A 17,493-nucleotide genomic window follows, 5' to 3' on the forward strand; every position below is an offset into this window, starting at 1 on the left:
TAACTTTGCTCTACCCATATGGCTCTATTGCTCTCATCATACTTTTGTCTTGGCCTCCTGCTAGTCTGTGGCAGGGTGTAAATCACTGAAATCACCACCTTGGGACCCCTAGTCTGAAGTGTTCCTACTCTATAGTCCCTTGCTTCCTTTCTGTACATTCCTTCCTTTTTGTCAATTCCTTCCATTTCTTCAGAACTCCACTGGTTTTTGATGAGCAGAACAACTCCTCCTGCCCCTCTGTTCCGTTTTTCCTTAGGATTTGATATCCGGATGGAAGGATCACATCTCTTATCCTCATGAGCTTTGTTTCCTTGAGTGCTATAATGTCTGGGGATGCCTCCATGATTCTTTTTTGCTACTCCTCACATTTGTTATTCCGCCTGCATTAGTGTACCATACCTTCAGCTCCTTTTCCAGTACTGTGTTCTGGGGACTTTGGGGACTGGGGAAGTGGGGGACCTGGAGGGTTGCTGTGAAGGTGGAGTTTGTGATGGGGGGGGGGGGGAGTCTTTGGATGCAGAGTGTGGGTTGTTTTGGGTTAATTTGTCTGGTTACAGTGAGGTTGCCAGGGTTGAGAGTGTTCTGTGGGTGATGGTGGCAGGGGTTGTGTTTGTTGGTCCTCCTGGTTTTGGTGTCTCCTTCCCATCTCTATCCTTGACTCTCATGCCCCTTGTGTCTTTGTATCCTCTCTCAGTTTCTGTTGTTCTCATGCTCTGTCGTGATCAAGGTACACCTGCTGGCAATCTGATTAGGCCCTTAGTCGTGGCTACTGCTGCAGGATCCTGTTTCACACCATTTCTGAATTGAAAATCAATTTGACTGGAGGTTTTCTTTTCCTATTGAGCATCCCCCTATTCAATGAAAATTTGTCAGCTGAGTCATATCTTTCTCTCCTGTTTGTGTCATGATATTTTCAATCTTTTTCCTCCCCGTCATCTTTGTATGTTGTCCCTTTGACCTCCCAAACCCATGAACAAAGACTGACCTCTCCCTTTCGTCCTCCCATTGCATTTCCCTTCATGTCTCAGGGTCGAATTTAAGCATCTCCATTGCTGTTTTCTTTAACAATTACTGGCAATCACAATGGCATGATAACACCTCTGCAAGGGACTTATCTCCTTCCTTTATTTCGGTCCCCTTTCTATCTGGTGTCCCTGCACCCAATGATATACCACTTTCCTCGACTTTTCCTGGGGCCCCCAGTGGTCTGTGTAGAATTGATTTTCTTCCCTTTCTTCACTCCCCTCGCTGGTTACTGATGTTCCTTTCCCTGATGCCATGCCTGAGCTGATCTTCAGCTCTATATCCCATTTCAGCATTTTTGGTTCCTCTTCTAGGCTCTGTATCCTAGCCTCTGCAGCTGCAGCTTGTAGTTCCCTCTTCTTGCTCTCTGCAGCCAACTTCTCCTCCACTGTATTGTTAAACTCATCTATTATCCTTTCCCACTCTAGTTCCTTTTGCCTGAGCTCTGCTGTCTATTCTTCTTTCCCAGACCACTTTTCCTCAGTTTTCCCTGACTCTTTGTCCTGGTGTGTTCGTATGTTTGCGTGCGTGTGTGTGTGTGTGTATGTGTGTGTGTGTGTGTGTGTGTGTGTGTGTGTGTGTGTGTGTGTGTGTGTGTGTGTGTGTGTGTGTGTGTGTGTGTGTGTGACCATGCAAATAAATTATTTTTTGACCTTCTGATAGAGAGACTTATTATAGTAACATTACTGAAATTGAAATGAGAAAGATAAAGCTTACGTATAGAAGGGTATAGATATTAATCTCTAGATATTCACTTTATCATATCAGGAAACAATATTTATTTTTAGGTCACAAGGGTCAATCAATCCTCGGACCTCAAGTTGGATGAGTTTGGCAGTTACACAGTGAGGTCGATTCCCAGGGGCCACGTTTACGTTTTCAACTACAAGTTCCCTCCCCCATACCAGCGAGCTGGAGCTGAACACGACTCCACCAATATTCGTGAAATCTTCACTGAGCTGGGCTATAAGGTCTTTATCCACGAAGACCTCACCAAAAAACAAACGCTTGACACAATCAAAGATATTCAAAAGGACCCAAAGTTGCACAATGTAGATTCCTTCATAGCTTTCTTCTTGAGCCATGGAGAAAATGCTTACGAATTTCAGACCTATGACAAGAAAAGATTAGAACTTAAGAATCTTAGGAGTGAGTTTTCCAGCACAAAATGTCCACAACTGAAGAAGAAACCGAAAATCTTCATGGCCAACTACTGCCGGGGAAGAAGCATAGAGAAAGTGGATTTTGACGACAAAAGAGTCGAAGTCACACAAGACATTGTGACGATTCATGCAACCACAGAAGGAGTGATGGCGCTCAGGTCCCGTGACAAAGGCACTATCTTCATCAAATGTCTGTGTGATGTGCTGAGGGACATTAAAGGCACCATAGACCTGAGGACAATTTATGGCAGGCTGTACCTTAGCATGATGCGCTGTGGAGGCACAAAACCCATGTGGGAAGACGTGGGATTCAGAAACTTTTACTTTCAAAGATAATTATGCACTTGTCTTTGTAACATAACTATATCCCACCAGCTTTCTTTAAAAGATAACGTTTATACCACCAAGCGTAGTTGCTTTTAAAGAATGTCGCAGACATCGCGGGATAGATATAATCAACTGTACCAAGATATCTTCACTTGACTTTACTGATTCACTGTCCTTCCCACCTCCAAAAATCAAGTCCTGATCGTTGAATTTCTTGCTTTCATATACATTACCATGTTCATACTCCAAAAGCATGTGAAATACCAGGGACCGCTATTTTTCTTCACTTACTCCCCTCATTTACACAATATTTAAACAAACCCTTAACCTGTCTAATTTCTTTCGTCATGCCCTAACCATCTCAACAATCTCTCTCTCATTTTTTAATTATGTGTCTTACCACAGCAATGATGGTATGAAATATATCTTATATATGGGAATTTCAAGATTTGCGACTGAGAAATGTTTTAAGAGAACAATGCACGTGTTATTCCTTGGTATATATATGTATATATTAAACCTAGAATAATCATATGATTATAAGTAATGTGTTACGAGCTTGTGTCATTATTTTCCACCACACTTATCGTTTCATACTCAGGAAGACCCAAGGAAGGAAACACAGTCATTCTCTCTCCTCTAACACACTTTATTCACGTTCTTATGAGGGAACTGCAACATGAAAACTCCGGAAGTGTTGCAGGTGAGTGTGGGATTCTCACACCCCAGCACCTGTCTTGTCAGGAGGTGGGTGTGAGGGACTCACACCCCAGCACCTGTCTTGTCAGGAGGTGGGTGTGGGGATGACTCACACCCCAGCATCTGTCTTATCAGGTGGGTGTGTGGGACTCACCCCAGCATCTGTATTTTGTCAAGAGGTGAGTGTGGAGGACTCGCGCACCTCAGGTCTTGTCTAGGTGGTGCCTTCATTGTGAATGGCTCTTGATCCAGGGAATTAGAACTATCCTCATCATCCTAGAATCCAACCTAATTGTTTCTCATTGCCAGGTACTGCAAGATGACTTAAGAATTTAGTGTTTCCCGGTGAAACAAAGAACTTATACTAGGTACTGAAGATTTAACAAATGCAAGATTATCTGGTACTCATATTAGTATTATAATCAACTGGAAGTGCTAAACCTACCAGGGTCATACAGTGCTCTAGAGTAGGAAGTGATGCAGGATCTAATGATAAATAAGAGTGGAGATGACAATAGAGGTAAAGTTAGGAGGGGCTGTGAGGAGTGCTAAAGGAAGGATTATCAAAGTTTGTGTAATAAATCAGTTGCTGTCAAAAAGTCGAAGATGGAGTCTGTCAAATGGGGGAAAATAAAGTAAGGGAGTTAGAGCGGTGACAGCGTCGGAGGAGAATTCTGCATGTTCGTTGATAGACAGGACAGTCCAAGAGAATATGAGAAATTGAAACAGGAACTAGACAATTCTCACAAAGTGGAACAGGACGCCTCTCCATGAAATACCCATGAGTTAGACGAGTGTGTCCCATGCGAAGACGAGAATGTTATCTCCCAACCTCAGTGGCATTCCTATACTCCACTGCTACTCTCATACGCCATCACTAGTACTATTATACTCCACCACCAGTACTACCATACTCCATCACTAGTACTCTCATACTCCATCACCAGTACTGTCATACTCCATCACTAGTACTATCATACTCCACCACTAGTACTCTTGTGATGTAATTCAACTATGCTTGGCAGGTCGTTAAGGGAAACCTAATTTAACCAATTATATGGTCACACCTTGCCTTAACAAATGGATGTCAGACACGCATTTTCGGCTTAAGTCTGAGGTCTTTTGTTCTTGACGGTGTCAGACATCGGTGTCAGGTCGTAACACGTGGTCTACGCCTTACAGGGAATGGGGTGTTTAGAGTACCATATAAGCCAGGGAACAGTTGAGCAAGGAAATTGTTGGAGACATTTCCCAAGCTTCACTGGATAGTAGTAAATGTCGCGATTGGCTTGACCTGAGGAAAAGCAGTAGCTAGCTCTTGTGCCACCACCATGCAAGAGGTGGAAGTTGACGTGTGAGGCTGAGTGGATGAAGGGTGGCCTTGGTGCCTGAGGAGTATTGTCGTGGTGAAGATAAGCTGCTTGTTGAGTCGTGAAGTTCCCAGATGCAGTGCTTTCAACGAGAGGGACCTGCATGAGCGTTCCTAAACGCCAACGAAGTCCACACAATGAGACATGGCCCAATTTAGGAAGTGCCAGGGTCGGTCAGAAGCCCTGGCTAACCCCTCTTCTAGTAGAAACAGTAGACAGATCTGGAGGTGAGATGACAAGAATACGGCAGTATAACACAATGGCCCTATGTCCTCCTCCGTCGACCCCTTCATATTTCTGCTGCCCTTGCCCAAGGAGTTATAGAGAGCTCCCTGGGTCAATAGCCTGCACCCTAGTCAAGCCAATCGCAACATTTACTACTATCCAGTGAAGTTTGGGAAATGATGTTTAGAGTGGTATTAGTATGGTATCTATCTCTACTGGTAGGGGATGATCTATTTTATGTCAGCTGTTGGGAAAATTAAGTGTTGTATATTATGTGAGCTAGCTCCTTGCCAGGAGGGATCACATTATAGATAGGATGTATTTCCTTTTCAGGTGGAAAACTGTAAACAAAAATCTTTTCAACATTAGAAGAGGATTCATTTATGTGAGGGATGGGAGGTTTTCTTTTAGTTCCTAGAAATGGGATAATGATGGGTCTTGGTTGTGATTCCTGCCTTGTCACGAATGGTCACTGAAAGGTGCAAGAAAAATGTGACAGTGTGGTCGTGTAATTATTATTATAATCAAAAAGAAGCGCTAAGCCACAAGGGCTATACAGGTGGTCGTGTAATGGTTCAGTTGCAAGTACTTGAAGGAATAATACCCGCTGGAGCTATTTTCTACGCCAGGAAAACTTTACGAGGTTTGGCTCAATGGTTAATCAGCGAGGGTGACTACAGGAGCTAGTTTATTTCTAGTAAAGTACAAGAAGGCACTGGAGCCCGATATTTAGTTTTAAGGAGACATGACGGATAAGGAGGTTTCGCACCAGAGTCATTGTTATTTGTTTCTTGTGCTAGAATTTATTAACTCTACTTATCTGTGTGATTTCATATTATTTGCTATTGTACTGTAATAGAATTAAGGGGTTAGGATTAAAATAGTCTAATAACTTATGACAATTATTATTATTATTATAATCAAGGGGGAAGCGCTAAACCCGGAGGATTATACAGCGCCTGGGGGGGGGGGATGTGGAAGGCATTCAGGCTTAATTCGGGGAACTGGAGCACAGATCCAATTCCCTAAATCAAGAGCCCCTCACCAACATCAAGGAACTTTCCTTGAGGGGAACTTATGACAAATTGTCCTAGTTCTCAGATATTTTAAACTGGGGTGATGTAGTTCAACTATGCATGGTAGGTCGCTAAGGGAGACCTAATTTAACCAATTATATGGTCACACCTTGCCTTAGCAAATGGATGTCAGACACGCCTTTTCTGCTTAAGTCTGAAGTCTTTTGTTCTTGACGGCATCAGACCTCGGCATCAGGTCGTAACACGTGGTCTACGCCTTATGGGGAATGGGGTGCTTAGATGACCATATAAGCCAGGGAACAGCTGAGCAAGGAGGTTGTTGGAGACAGGTCCAGGGAGTGAGAGCTCTGGAAAAGCCGCGTGTGTAGTGGACCATGCACTGGGAATCTCGGGTCAGCTGGTCGGTGAATTAAGAGTGAGTACTATTCAGTGTTACTGATAACATCTACCTTCCCTCTGGTAATAAATCTCATAGGGCAATTGTTATCTTATGTAAATTTCCATCAGGATATGTCGTATTCTAGCCCTTTTATGTTAAGTAAACTATAACCATAGTTCCCATTTGTATTTGTACCTTCATATGCTATTCCCTTTTCTGTTAAGCACTGGGATTAACACAGGAGACGTGCTCACTTGCTGGGATACTTCAGGCAGAGTGGGTAAATGTCTCACTCTCATACTCCATCACTAGTACCATCATACTCCATTACTAGTACTATCATACTCCATTACTAGTACTATCATACTCCACTAGTGTAGACAGCCATTTCTGTCTGCTAGATTCATATCCTGCGGCACTACGGTGCTGCCCTCTCTAGGCCTGCCCAGGTCAATGGGACGCTATGCTCATTTGCTCTCACTTCACGGCCTACCCTCATGGGTTCAACAATCTCCCCTCCATGGACTGGCTATCGGTCATTCCCTCATTTTGCCCATTGTGTACTCAATCCTTTCCACTTAACGTCAAACTAGTCTATGGCAGTATCTTTGAAACCTACGCTATCCCGTCGGTACTAAACCGCTGTTCAACAGCAAGAAAAGTAATAATACTAGTGCTCTCATACTCCACTAGTACTCACATACTCCACCACTAGTACTATCATACTCCATCACTAGTACTATCATACTCCATCACTAGTACTGTCATACTCCACCACTAGTACTGTCATACTCCACCACTAGTGATCTCATACTCCACTAGTACTCTCATACTCCGCCACTAGTGCTCTAATACCCCACCACTAGTAATATCATACTCCATCACTAGTACTATCATACTCCACCACTAGTGCTCTAATACTCCAATACTAGTACTATCATACTCCATCATTAGTACTATCATACTCCATCACTAGAACTATCATACTCCATCACTAGTACTGTCATACTCCACCAATAGTGCTCTCATACTCCACTAGTACTCTCATACTCCACCACTAGTGCTCTAATACTCCACCACTAGTAATATTATACTCCATCACTAGTACTATCATACTCCATCACTAATACTATCATACTCCATCACTAGTACTATCATGCTCCACCACTAGTACTATCATACTCCACTAGTACTATCATACTCCACCACTAGTATTATCATACTCCATCACTGGTATTATCATAATCCTTCACTAGTACTATCATAATCCATCACTAGTACTTTCATACTCCACTAGTGCTCTCATACTCCACCACTAGTGCTCTCATACTCCACCACTAGTACTCTCATACTCCACTACTAGTACTCTCATACTCCACTACTAGTACTATCATACTCCATCACTAGTACTATCATAGTCCATCGCTAGTACTATCATACTCCACCAATAGTGCTCTCATACTCCACTAGTACTCTCACATTCCACCACTAGTACTATCATACTCCATCACTAGTACAATCATACTCCATCACTAGTACTATTATACATCACTAGTACTCTCATACTCCACCACGAGTACTGTCATACTCCACCACGAGTAATATCATACTCCATCACCAGTAGTATCATACTCCATCACTAGTAGTATCATACTCCAACACGAGTGCTATCATACTCCATCACTAGTATTATCATACTCCATCAATTGTACTATCATACTCCACTCGTACTATCATACTCCATCACTAGTACTATCATACTCCACTAGTACTATCATACTCCATCACTCGTGCTATCATACTCCATCACTAGTACTCTCATACTCCATCACTAGTATTATCATACTCCATCCCTAGTACTATCATACTCCATCACTAGTACTATACTCCATCACTAGTACTATCATACTCCATCACTAGTACTCTCATACTCCACTAGTACTATCATACTCCATCATTAGTACTCTCATACTCCACTAGTACTATCATACTCCATCATTACTCTCATACTCTACTAGTACTATCATACTCCATAACTAGTACTATCATACTCCATCACTAGTACTCTCATGCTCCATCACTAGTACTATCATACTCCATCATTAGTACTCTCATACTCCACTAGTACTATCATACTTCATCACTAGAACTCTCATACCCTACTAGTACTATCATACTCCATAACTAGTACTATCATACTCCATCACTAGTACTACCATATTCCATCACTAATACTATCATACTCCACTACTATCATATTCCATCACTAGTACCCTCATACTCCATCACTAATACTCTCATACTCCATCACTAGTACTATCAAACTTCACTAGTACTATCATACTCCATCACTAGTACTATCATACTCATCACTAGTACTATCATACTCTATCACTAGTACTCTCATACTCCATCACTAGTACTCTCTGTGAGGGAAAAGTTCAATAGATAGGAGTAGCAAGGGAGTGTATAGTAACAATAGTTTCATTGCCGGCTGCTTGTTAAGGTAGGGTCAGTCTAGCTCCCGCTATCCCTTCCCCTCCCTCTTCCCCCTCTCCCCGAAAGGTGACGTGTGGGGCTCCGGTCAAACAGTAAATCACTCGACTCACAGCTCCCAACACTTTTGTTGGTACATGCCTGATCATATTTTAGTGGACTTATTGGTTGAAAGCTTCACTTTTGACCAATAATTAGCTTAGTCCTTTCAGTCTTTAGCTGTTAAATGTTTTAATAATCACCACATCTTTTAGGTATTGTACTTATCATGGAGAGTGATTTCTTAAGCAGTGGGTAATCTGTCTCTCTTTACAGATTGGAATGACAGAGAGGGTCACCTGCCAACCAACGAGAAGAATAGAAGGAGACGGACTAACGTCCTGAGACGTCCCATGTTTAATCTACTTACCTGTTATGTAAGCCAACGCAGGACCTAACCCCTCATCATAGCAGTGGTAACGAACCTGTTTTCCTGTCATCTGAAGTAATTACTCACGGCCATACTCTGTGAAGAACGAGCCGGTGGTGGTCACCAACACCTGCTACCCTTCCCTCCCACATCAGCAATGGCTACGATTTCAACAACACGCAGTGTCACCAACACCTGACACCCCATTACCACGATATACCTATATTACCGTTGAGTTCAAATGTAATCTTTTTAATTTCATTTTTCATTTTTCTTTCAATTAGGATACCCATTCATGTTTTATTGTTTTACATTTTCCATTTCTAAATAATAAAATGTTTATCATTGTCTGTTATTATTTCTTTTACTATTCATTAATTTTCCTGAGGAGGAGCCAGCCTTGGTAATGCTGACTGAAGTTGTTTCAGGGCTAAGTAAGCCTTCACACTCTCATACTCCATCACTAGTACTATCAAACTCCATCACTAGTACTATCATACTTCATCACTAGTACTATCATACTCCATCACTAGTACTATCATATTCCATCACTAGTACTATCATACTCCATCACTAGTACTATCATACTCCATCACTAGTACTATCATACTCCATCACTAGTACTATCATACTCCATCACTAGTACTATCATACTCCATCACTAGTACTATCATACTCCATCACCAGTACTATCATACTCCATCACTAGTACTATCATACTCCATCACTAGTACTGTCACACTCCACCAGTACTATCATACTCCATCACCAGTACTTTCATACTCCATCACTAGTACTATCATACTCCATCACTAGTACTATCATACTCCATCACTAGTACTATCAAACTCCATCACTAGTACTATCATACGCCATCACTAGTACTATCATACTCCATCACTAGTACTATCATACTCCATCACTAGTACTATCATACTCCATCACTAGTACTATCATACTCCATCACTAGTACTATCATACTCCATCACTAGTACTATCATACTCCATCACTAGTACTATCATACTCCATCACCAGTACTATCATACTCCATCACTAGTACTATCATACTCCATCACTAGTACTGTCACACTCCACCAGTACTATCATACTCCATCACCAGTACTTTCATACTCCATCACTAGTACTATCATACTCCATCACTAGTACTATCATACTCCATCACTAGTACTATCAAACTCCATCACTAGTACTATCATACGCCATCACTAGTACTATCATACTCCATCACTAGTACTATCATACTCCATCACCAGTACTATCATACTCCATCACCAGTACTATCATACTCCATCACTAGTACTATCATACTCCATCACTAGTACTGTCACACTCCACCAGTACTATAATACTCCATCGCCAGTACTTTCATACTCCATCACTAGTACTATCATACTCCATCACTAGTACTATCATACTCCATCACTAGTACTATCAAACTCCATCACTAGTACTATCATACTCCATCACCAGTACTATCATACTCCACTAGTACTATCATACTCCATCACTAGTACTGTCACACTCCACCAGTACTATCGTACTCCATCACCAGTACTTTCATACTCCATCACTAGTACTATCATACTCCATCACTAGTACTATCATACTCCATCACTAATACTATCAAACTCCATCACTAGTACTATCATACTCCATCACTAGTACTATACTCCATCACTAGTACTATCATACTCCATCGCCAGTACTATCATACTCCATCACCAGTATCATACGCCATCACTAGTACTGTCACACTCCACCAGCACTATCATACTCCATCACTAGTACTTTCATACTCCATCACTAGTACTATCATACTCCATCACTAGTACTATCATACTCCATCACTAGTACTATCATACTCCATCACCAGTACTATCATACTCCATCACTAGAACTTTCATACTCCATCACTAGTACTATCATACTCCATCACTAGCACTCTCATACTAAATCAGTAGTACTATCATATTCCATCATTAGTACTCTCATACTCCACTAGTACTATCATACTTCATCACTAGTACTCTCATTCCCTACTAGTACTATCATACTCCATAACTAGTACTATCATACTCCATCACCAGTACTCTCATACTCCATCACTAATACTCTCATACTCCATCACTAGTACTATCAAACTCCATCATTAGTACTATCATACTCCATCGCTAGTACTATCATACTCCATCACTAGTACTCTCATACTCCATCACCAGTAATATACTCCATCACCAGTAGTATCATAATCACTAGCACTCTCATACTTCATCACTAGTACTATCATACTCCATCACTAGTACTATCATACTCCATCACCAGTAGAATCATACTCCATCACTAGTATTATCATACTCCATCACTAGTACTATCATACTCCTTCACTAGTATTATCATACTCCATCACCAGTAGTATCATACTCCATCAATAGTACTATCATACTCCATCACTTGTACTATCATACTAAATCACCAGTAGTATCATACTCCATCACTAGTACTATCATACTCCATCACTAGTACTATCATTCTCCATCACTAGTACTATCATACTCCATCACTAGTACTATCATACTCCATCACCAATAGTATCATACTCCATCACTAGTACTATCATACTCCATCATTAGTTCTATCATACTCCATCACCAGTAGTATCATACTCCATCACTAGTACCATCATTCTCCATCACTAGTACTATCATACTCCATCACCAGTACTATCATACTCCACTAGTACTATCATTCTCCATCACTAGTACTATCATACTCCATCACTAGTAGTATCATACTCCATCACTAGTACCATCATTCTCCATCACTAGTACTATCATACTCCATCACTAGTACTATCATACTCCATCACTAGTACTATCATTCTCCATCACTAGTACTATCATACTCCATCACTAGTACTATTATACTCCATCACTAGTACTATCATTCTCCATCACTAGTACTATCATATTCCATCACTAGTACTATTATACTCCATCACCAGTACTATCATACTCCATCACTAGTACTGTCACACTCCACCAGTACTATCATACTCCATCACCAGTACTATCATACTCCATCACTAGTACCATCATTCTCCATCACTAGTACTATCATACTCCATCACTAGTACTATCATACTCTATCACTAGTACTTTCATACTCCATCACTAGTACTATCATACTCCATCACTAGTAATATCATACTCCATCACTAGTTCTATCATACTCCATCACCAGTACTATCATACTCCATCACTAGTACTGTCACACTCCACCAGTACTATCATACTCCATCACTAGTACTTTCATACTCCATCACTAGTACTATCATACTCCATCACTAGTACTTTCATACTCCATCACTAGTACTATCATACTCCATCACTAGAACTTTCATACTCCATCACTAGTACTATCATATTCCATCACTAGCACTCTCATACTCCATCAGTAGTACTATCATACTCCATCACTAGTACTATCATACTCCATCACCAGTACTATCATACTCCATCACCAGTACTATCATACTCCATCACTAGTACTGTCACACCCCACCAGTACAATCATACTCCAACACTAGTACTATCAAACTCCATCACTAGTACTATCATACTCCATCACCAGTACTATCATACTCCATCACTAGTACTGTCACACTCCACCAGTACTATCATACTCCATCAGTAGTACTTTCATACTCTATCACTAGTACTATCACACTCCATCACTAGTACTATCATACTCCATCACTAGTTAACCCTGGTGCATAAGCCGTACTAGTACGTCGGAAACCCTGAAAGGGTTAAAGCTCAAGCTCTGTGAAATGTTTCATGGAGTATTTTGGTTGCCCAAAATAAGTTTCCACATCTATGTTTGGAGCACTAGTGGTAACAATGTAGATCTACATTTGGACAGTTTAAGTGTTAACCACAAGTGCAAGTTTTTACAGACGAGTCTTCCGCTAGCATGGCCGTGTCATTACGATTTTGTGAGTCATGTTGACGGCTTTGAGGGGACTTGAGCTAGAGTTCGTCATGGCCATGCTAGCGGGAGATTCGTCTGTAAGGGCTTGCATAAGTGCTAACCCTTGAACTGTCCAAATGTAGATCTACGTTTGCACGCGTAGAGCTCCGAACGTAGATCTATGTTTTATTTTTCATTCATTCAGATTTGGTGCAATAGGCTTGAGTCACCTAGACATGAAAGAATGGGTCTGTGCACTCAGTGTGCACAGTATTTAAAAAATCCGGGACCGCTTAGTATCTTGTGGGAGCACCAGTTCAACTGAGCGCTAACTAGAGCATATAGCATGGCAAACACCAGGGTTTCATTGATGCCATGTCGCATTAACACTCCCCTTTCAAGAGGAAAGTAAAAATAGGTTAGATAAATACATGAGTGAGTGTGGGTGGGTGTGAGTTGGACCTGACTAGCTTGTGCTACTAGGTCTGATGTCGTGCTTTCTTCAGTGGATGTGACCTGACTAGGTGGGTCATTGGTCTAAGCCAGAGGGGGTGACATGGACCTGCCTTGCATGGGCCAGTAGGCCTGCTGCAGTGTTCCTTCTTTCTTATGTTCTTATATTCTTATCATACTCCATCACCAGTACTATCATACTCCATCACCAGAACTTTCATATTCCATCACTAGTACTATCACACTCCATCACTAGCACTCTCATACTCCATCAGTACTATCATACTCCCTCACCAGTACTATCATACTCCATCACCAGAACTTTCATACTCCATCACTAGTACTATCATACTCCATCATTAGTACTCTCATACTCCACTAGTACTATCATACTTCATCACTAGTACTCTCATACCCTACTAGTACTATCATACTCCATAACTAGTACTCTCATACTCCATCACTAATACTCTCATACTAAATCACTAGTACTAGCAAACTCCGTCACTAGTACTATCATACTCCATCACTAGTACTATCATACTCCATCACTAGTACTATCATACTCCATCACCAGTACAATCATACTCCACCAGAACTTTCATACTCCATCACTAGTACTATCATACTCCATCACTAGCACTCTCATACTCCATCAGTAGTACTATCATACTCCATCATTAGTACTCTCATACTCCACTAGTACTATCATACTTCATCACTAGTACTATCATACCCTACTAGTACTATCATACTCCATCACTAGTACTATCATACTCCATCACTAGTACTATCATACTCCATCACTAGTACTATCATACTACACTAGTACTCTCATACTCCACCATGAGTACTGTCATACTCCACAACGAGTACTATCATACTCCATCACCAGTAGTATCATACTCAATCACTAGCACTCTCATACTCCATCACTAGTACTATCATACTCCATCACCAATACTATCATACTTCATCACTAGTATTATCATACTCCATCACCAGTAGTATCATACTCTATCACTAGTACAATCATACTCCACTAGTACTATCATACTCCATCACCAGTAGTATCATACTCCATCACTAGTACTATCATACTCCATCACCAGTAGTATCATACTCCATCACTAGTACTATCATACTCCATCACCAGTAGTATCATACTCCATCACTAGTACTATTCTCCATCACTAGTACTATCATACTCCATCACTAGTACTATCATACTCCATCACCAATAGTATCATACTCCATCACTAGTACTATCATATTCCATCACCAGTAGTATCATACTCCATCACTAGTAGTATCATACTCCATCACTAGTACCATCATTCTCCATCACTAGTACTATCATACTCCATCACTAGTACTATCATTCTCCATCACTAGTACTATCATACTCCATCACTAGTACTATTATACTCCATCACTAGTACTATCATTCTCCATCACTAGTACTATCATACTCCATCACTAGTACTATCATACTCCATCACTAGTACTATCATTCTCCATCACTAGTACTATCATACTCCATCACTAGTACTATTGTACTCCATCAGTAGTACTATCATTCTCCATCACTAGTGCTATTATACTCCACTAGTACTGTCATTCTCCATCACTAGTACTATCATACTCCATCACTAGTACTATCATTCTCCATCACTAGTACTATCATACTCCATCACTAGCACTATCATACTCCATCACTAGTCCTATCATACTCCATCACTAGTACTATCACACTCCACTAGTACTATCATTCTCCATCACCAGTAGTATCATACTCCATCACTAGTGTTCTCATACTCCATCACTAGTACTATCATACTCCATCACTAGTACTATCATACTACATCACTATTACTACATACTCCATCACTAGTACTATTATTCTCCATCAGTAGTATCATACTCCATCACTAGTACTAGCATACTCCATCACTAGTACTATCATTCTCCATCACCAGTAGTATCATACTCCATCACTAGTACTATCATGCTCCATCACTAGTACTATCATACTCCATGACTAGTACTATCATACTCCATCACTAGTACTATCATACTCCATCACTAGTACTATCATACTCCATCACTAGTACTAGTATACTCCATCACTAGTACTACCATACTCCATCACTAGTACTAAACTCCATCACTAGTACTATCATACTCCATCACTAGTACTATCATACTCCATCACTAGTACTATACTCCATCACTAGTACTATCATACTCCATCACTAGCACTATCATACTCCATCACTAGTACTATCATACTGCATCACTAGTACTATCACTCCATCACTAGTACTATCACACTCCATCACTAATACTATCATTGTCCATCACCAGTAGTATCATACTCCATCACGAGTACTATCATTCTCCATCACCAGTAGTATCATACTCCATCACTAGTACTATCATACTCCATCACTAGTACTATACTCCATCACTAGTACTATCATACTCCATCACTAGCACTATCATACTCCATCACTAGCACTATCATACTCCATCACTAGCACTATCATACTCCATCACTAGCACTATCATACTCCATCACTAGCACTATCATACTCCATCACTAGCACTATTATACTCCATCACTAGTACTACCATACTCTATCACTAGTACTATACTCCATCACTAGTACTATCATACTCCATCACTAGCACTATCATACTCCATCACTAGCACTATCATACTCCATCACTAGTACTATCATACTCCACTTGTACTATCATACTCCACTAGCACTATCATACTCCATCACTAGTACTATCATACTCCATCACTAGTACTATCATACTCCATCACTAGTACTATCATACTCCATCACTAGTACTATCATACTCCATTACTAGTACTATCATACTCCATCATTAGTACTATCATACTCCATCACTAGCACTATCATACTCCATCACTAGTACTATCATACTCCATCACTAGCACTATCATACTCCATCACTAGTACTATCATACTCCATTACTAGTACTATCATACTCCATCATTAGTACTATCATACTCCATCACTAGCACTATCATACTCCATCACTAGTACTATCATACTCCATCACTAGTATTATCATACTCCATCACTAGCACTATCATACTCCATCACTAGCACTATCATACTCCATCACTAGCACTATCATACTCCATCACTAGCACTATCATACTCCATCACTAGCACTATCATACTCCATCACTAGTACTATCATACTCCATCACTAGCACTATCATACTCCACTAGTACTATCATACTCCATCACTAGTACTATCATACTCCATCACTAGTACTATCATACTCCATCACTAGCACTATCATACTCCATCACTAGCACTATCATACTCCATCACTAGCACTATCATACTCCATCACTAGCACTATCATACTCCATCACTAGCACTATCATACTCCATCACTAGCACTATCATACTCCATCACTAGCACTATCATACTCCACTAGCACTATCATAATTAATCATTGTCTTGCATGTTAGTTATACAATAAGATATTTTAACATTGAAAATTACGTAAAAAACATGACTAAGAACAATACAAGTCATGATAATTAAAGGGCCGGCATGTATACACTGAGAGGTGTATATATATAAATCTATATATACACCACTTCACGATATATACGCCTCTTCAGGGGTATCCTTGTATATATGGATGTTTGACATAAACTGATTTTGAATGTTGTGGAGAGTGCCTGCAGTCTTAATTAACCATCGTGCAGTAGACAGGCTTCACACCTAGCAAACTACCACATAGATGTTTTATTTTTATTAGCCCACAGGGGGGAACGTGTGAAAATTGTATTTTTCACGAGCAGATATTTAGATAATACACAACAGTGTTAATGTGCAGAGTCGGGAGTGTAATCTTGT

The 17,493-nt window shown here is 40.6% G+C and overlaps 2 protein-coding genes across 9 annotated transcripts in view; one reads left to right on the forward strand and one right to left on the reverse strand.

The window, feature by feature from the left end:
• Positions 1-17,493, forward strand: part of LOC138853125 (zinc finger homeobox protein 2-like) — an 88,896-nt gene that overhangs the window by 59,418 nt on the left and 11,985 nt on the right. For 5 of the 6 annotated variants that reach the window (XM_070087925.1, XM_070087926.1, XM_070087922.1 and 2 more), the window contains exon 18: positions 1,812-2,995. The exons of the other annotated variant lie outside the window; for it this stretch is intronic. In XM_070087925.1, coding sequence (XP_069944026.1) covers positions 1,812-2,522 — 711 coding nt within the window. In that variant the 3' untranslated portion in view covers positions 2,523-2,995. Of the gene's footprint in view, positions 1-1,811; positions 2,996-17,493 lie in introns of those variants that run through there. 6 annotated transcript variants of the gene reach the window in all.
• Positions 17,375-17,493, reverse strand: part of LOC138853126 (uncharacterized) — a 40,015-nt gene continuing 39,896 nt past the window's right edge. For all 3 annotated transcript variants that reach the window (XM_070087929.1, XM_070087930.1, XM_070087928.1), the window contains exon 5: positions 17,375-17,493. This exon is cut by the window's right edge and continues 873 nt beyond it. The gene's annotated coding sequence lies outside the window, so the exon portion shown is untranslated.

This window comes from Cherax quadricarinatus, chromosome 23, assembly GCF_038502225.1.
Source record: "Cherax quadricarinatus isolate ZL_2023a chromosome 23, ASM3850222v1, whole genome shotgun sequence".
Classification (NCBI taxonomy): Eukaryota; Metazoa; Arthropoda; class Malacostraca; order Decapoda; family Parastacidae; genus Cherax; species Cherax quadricarinatus.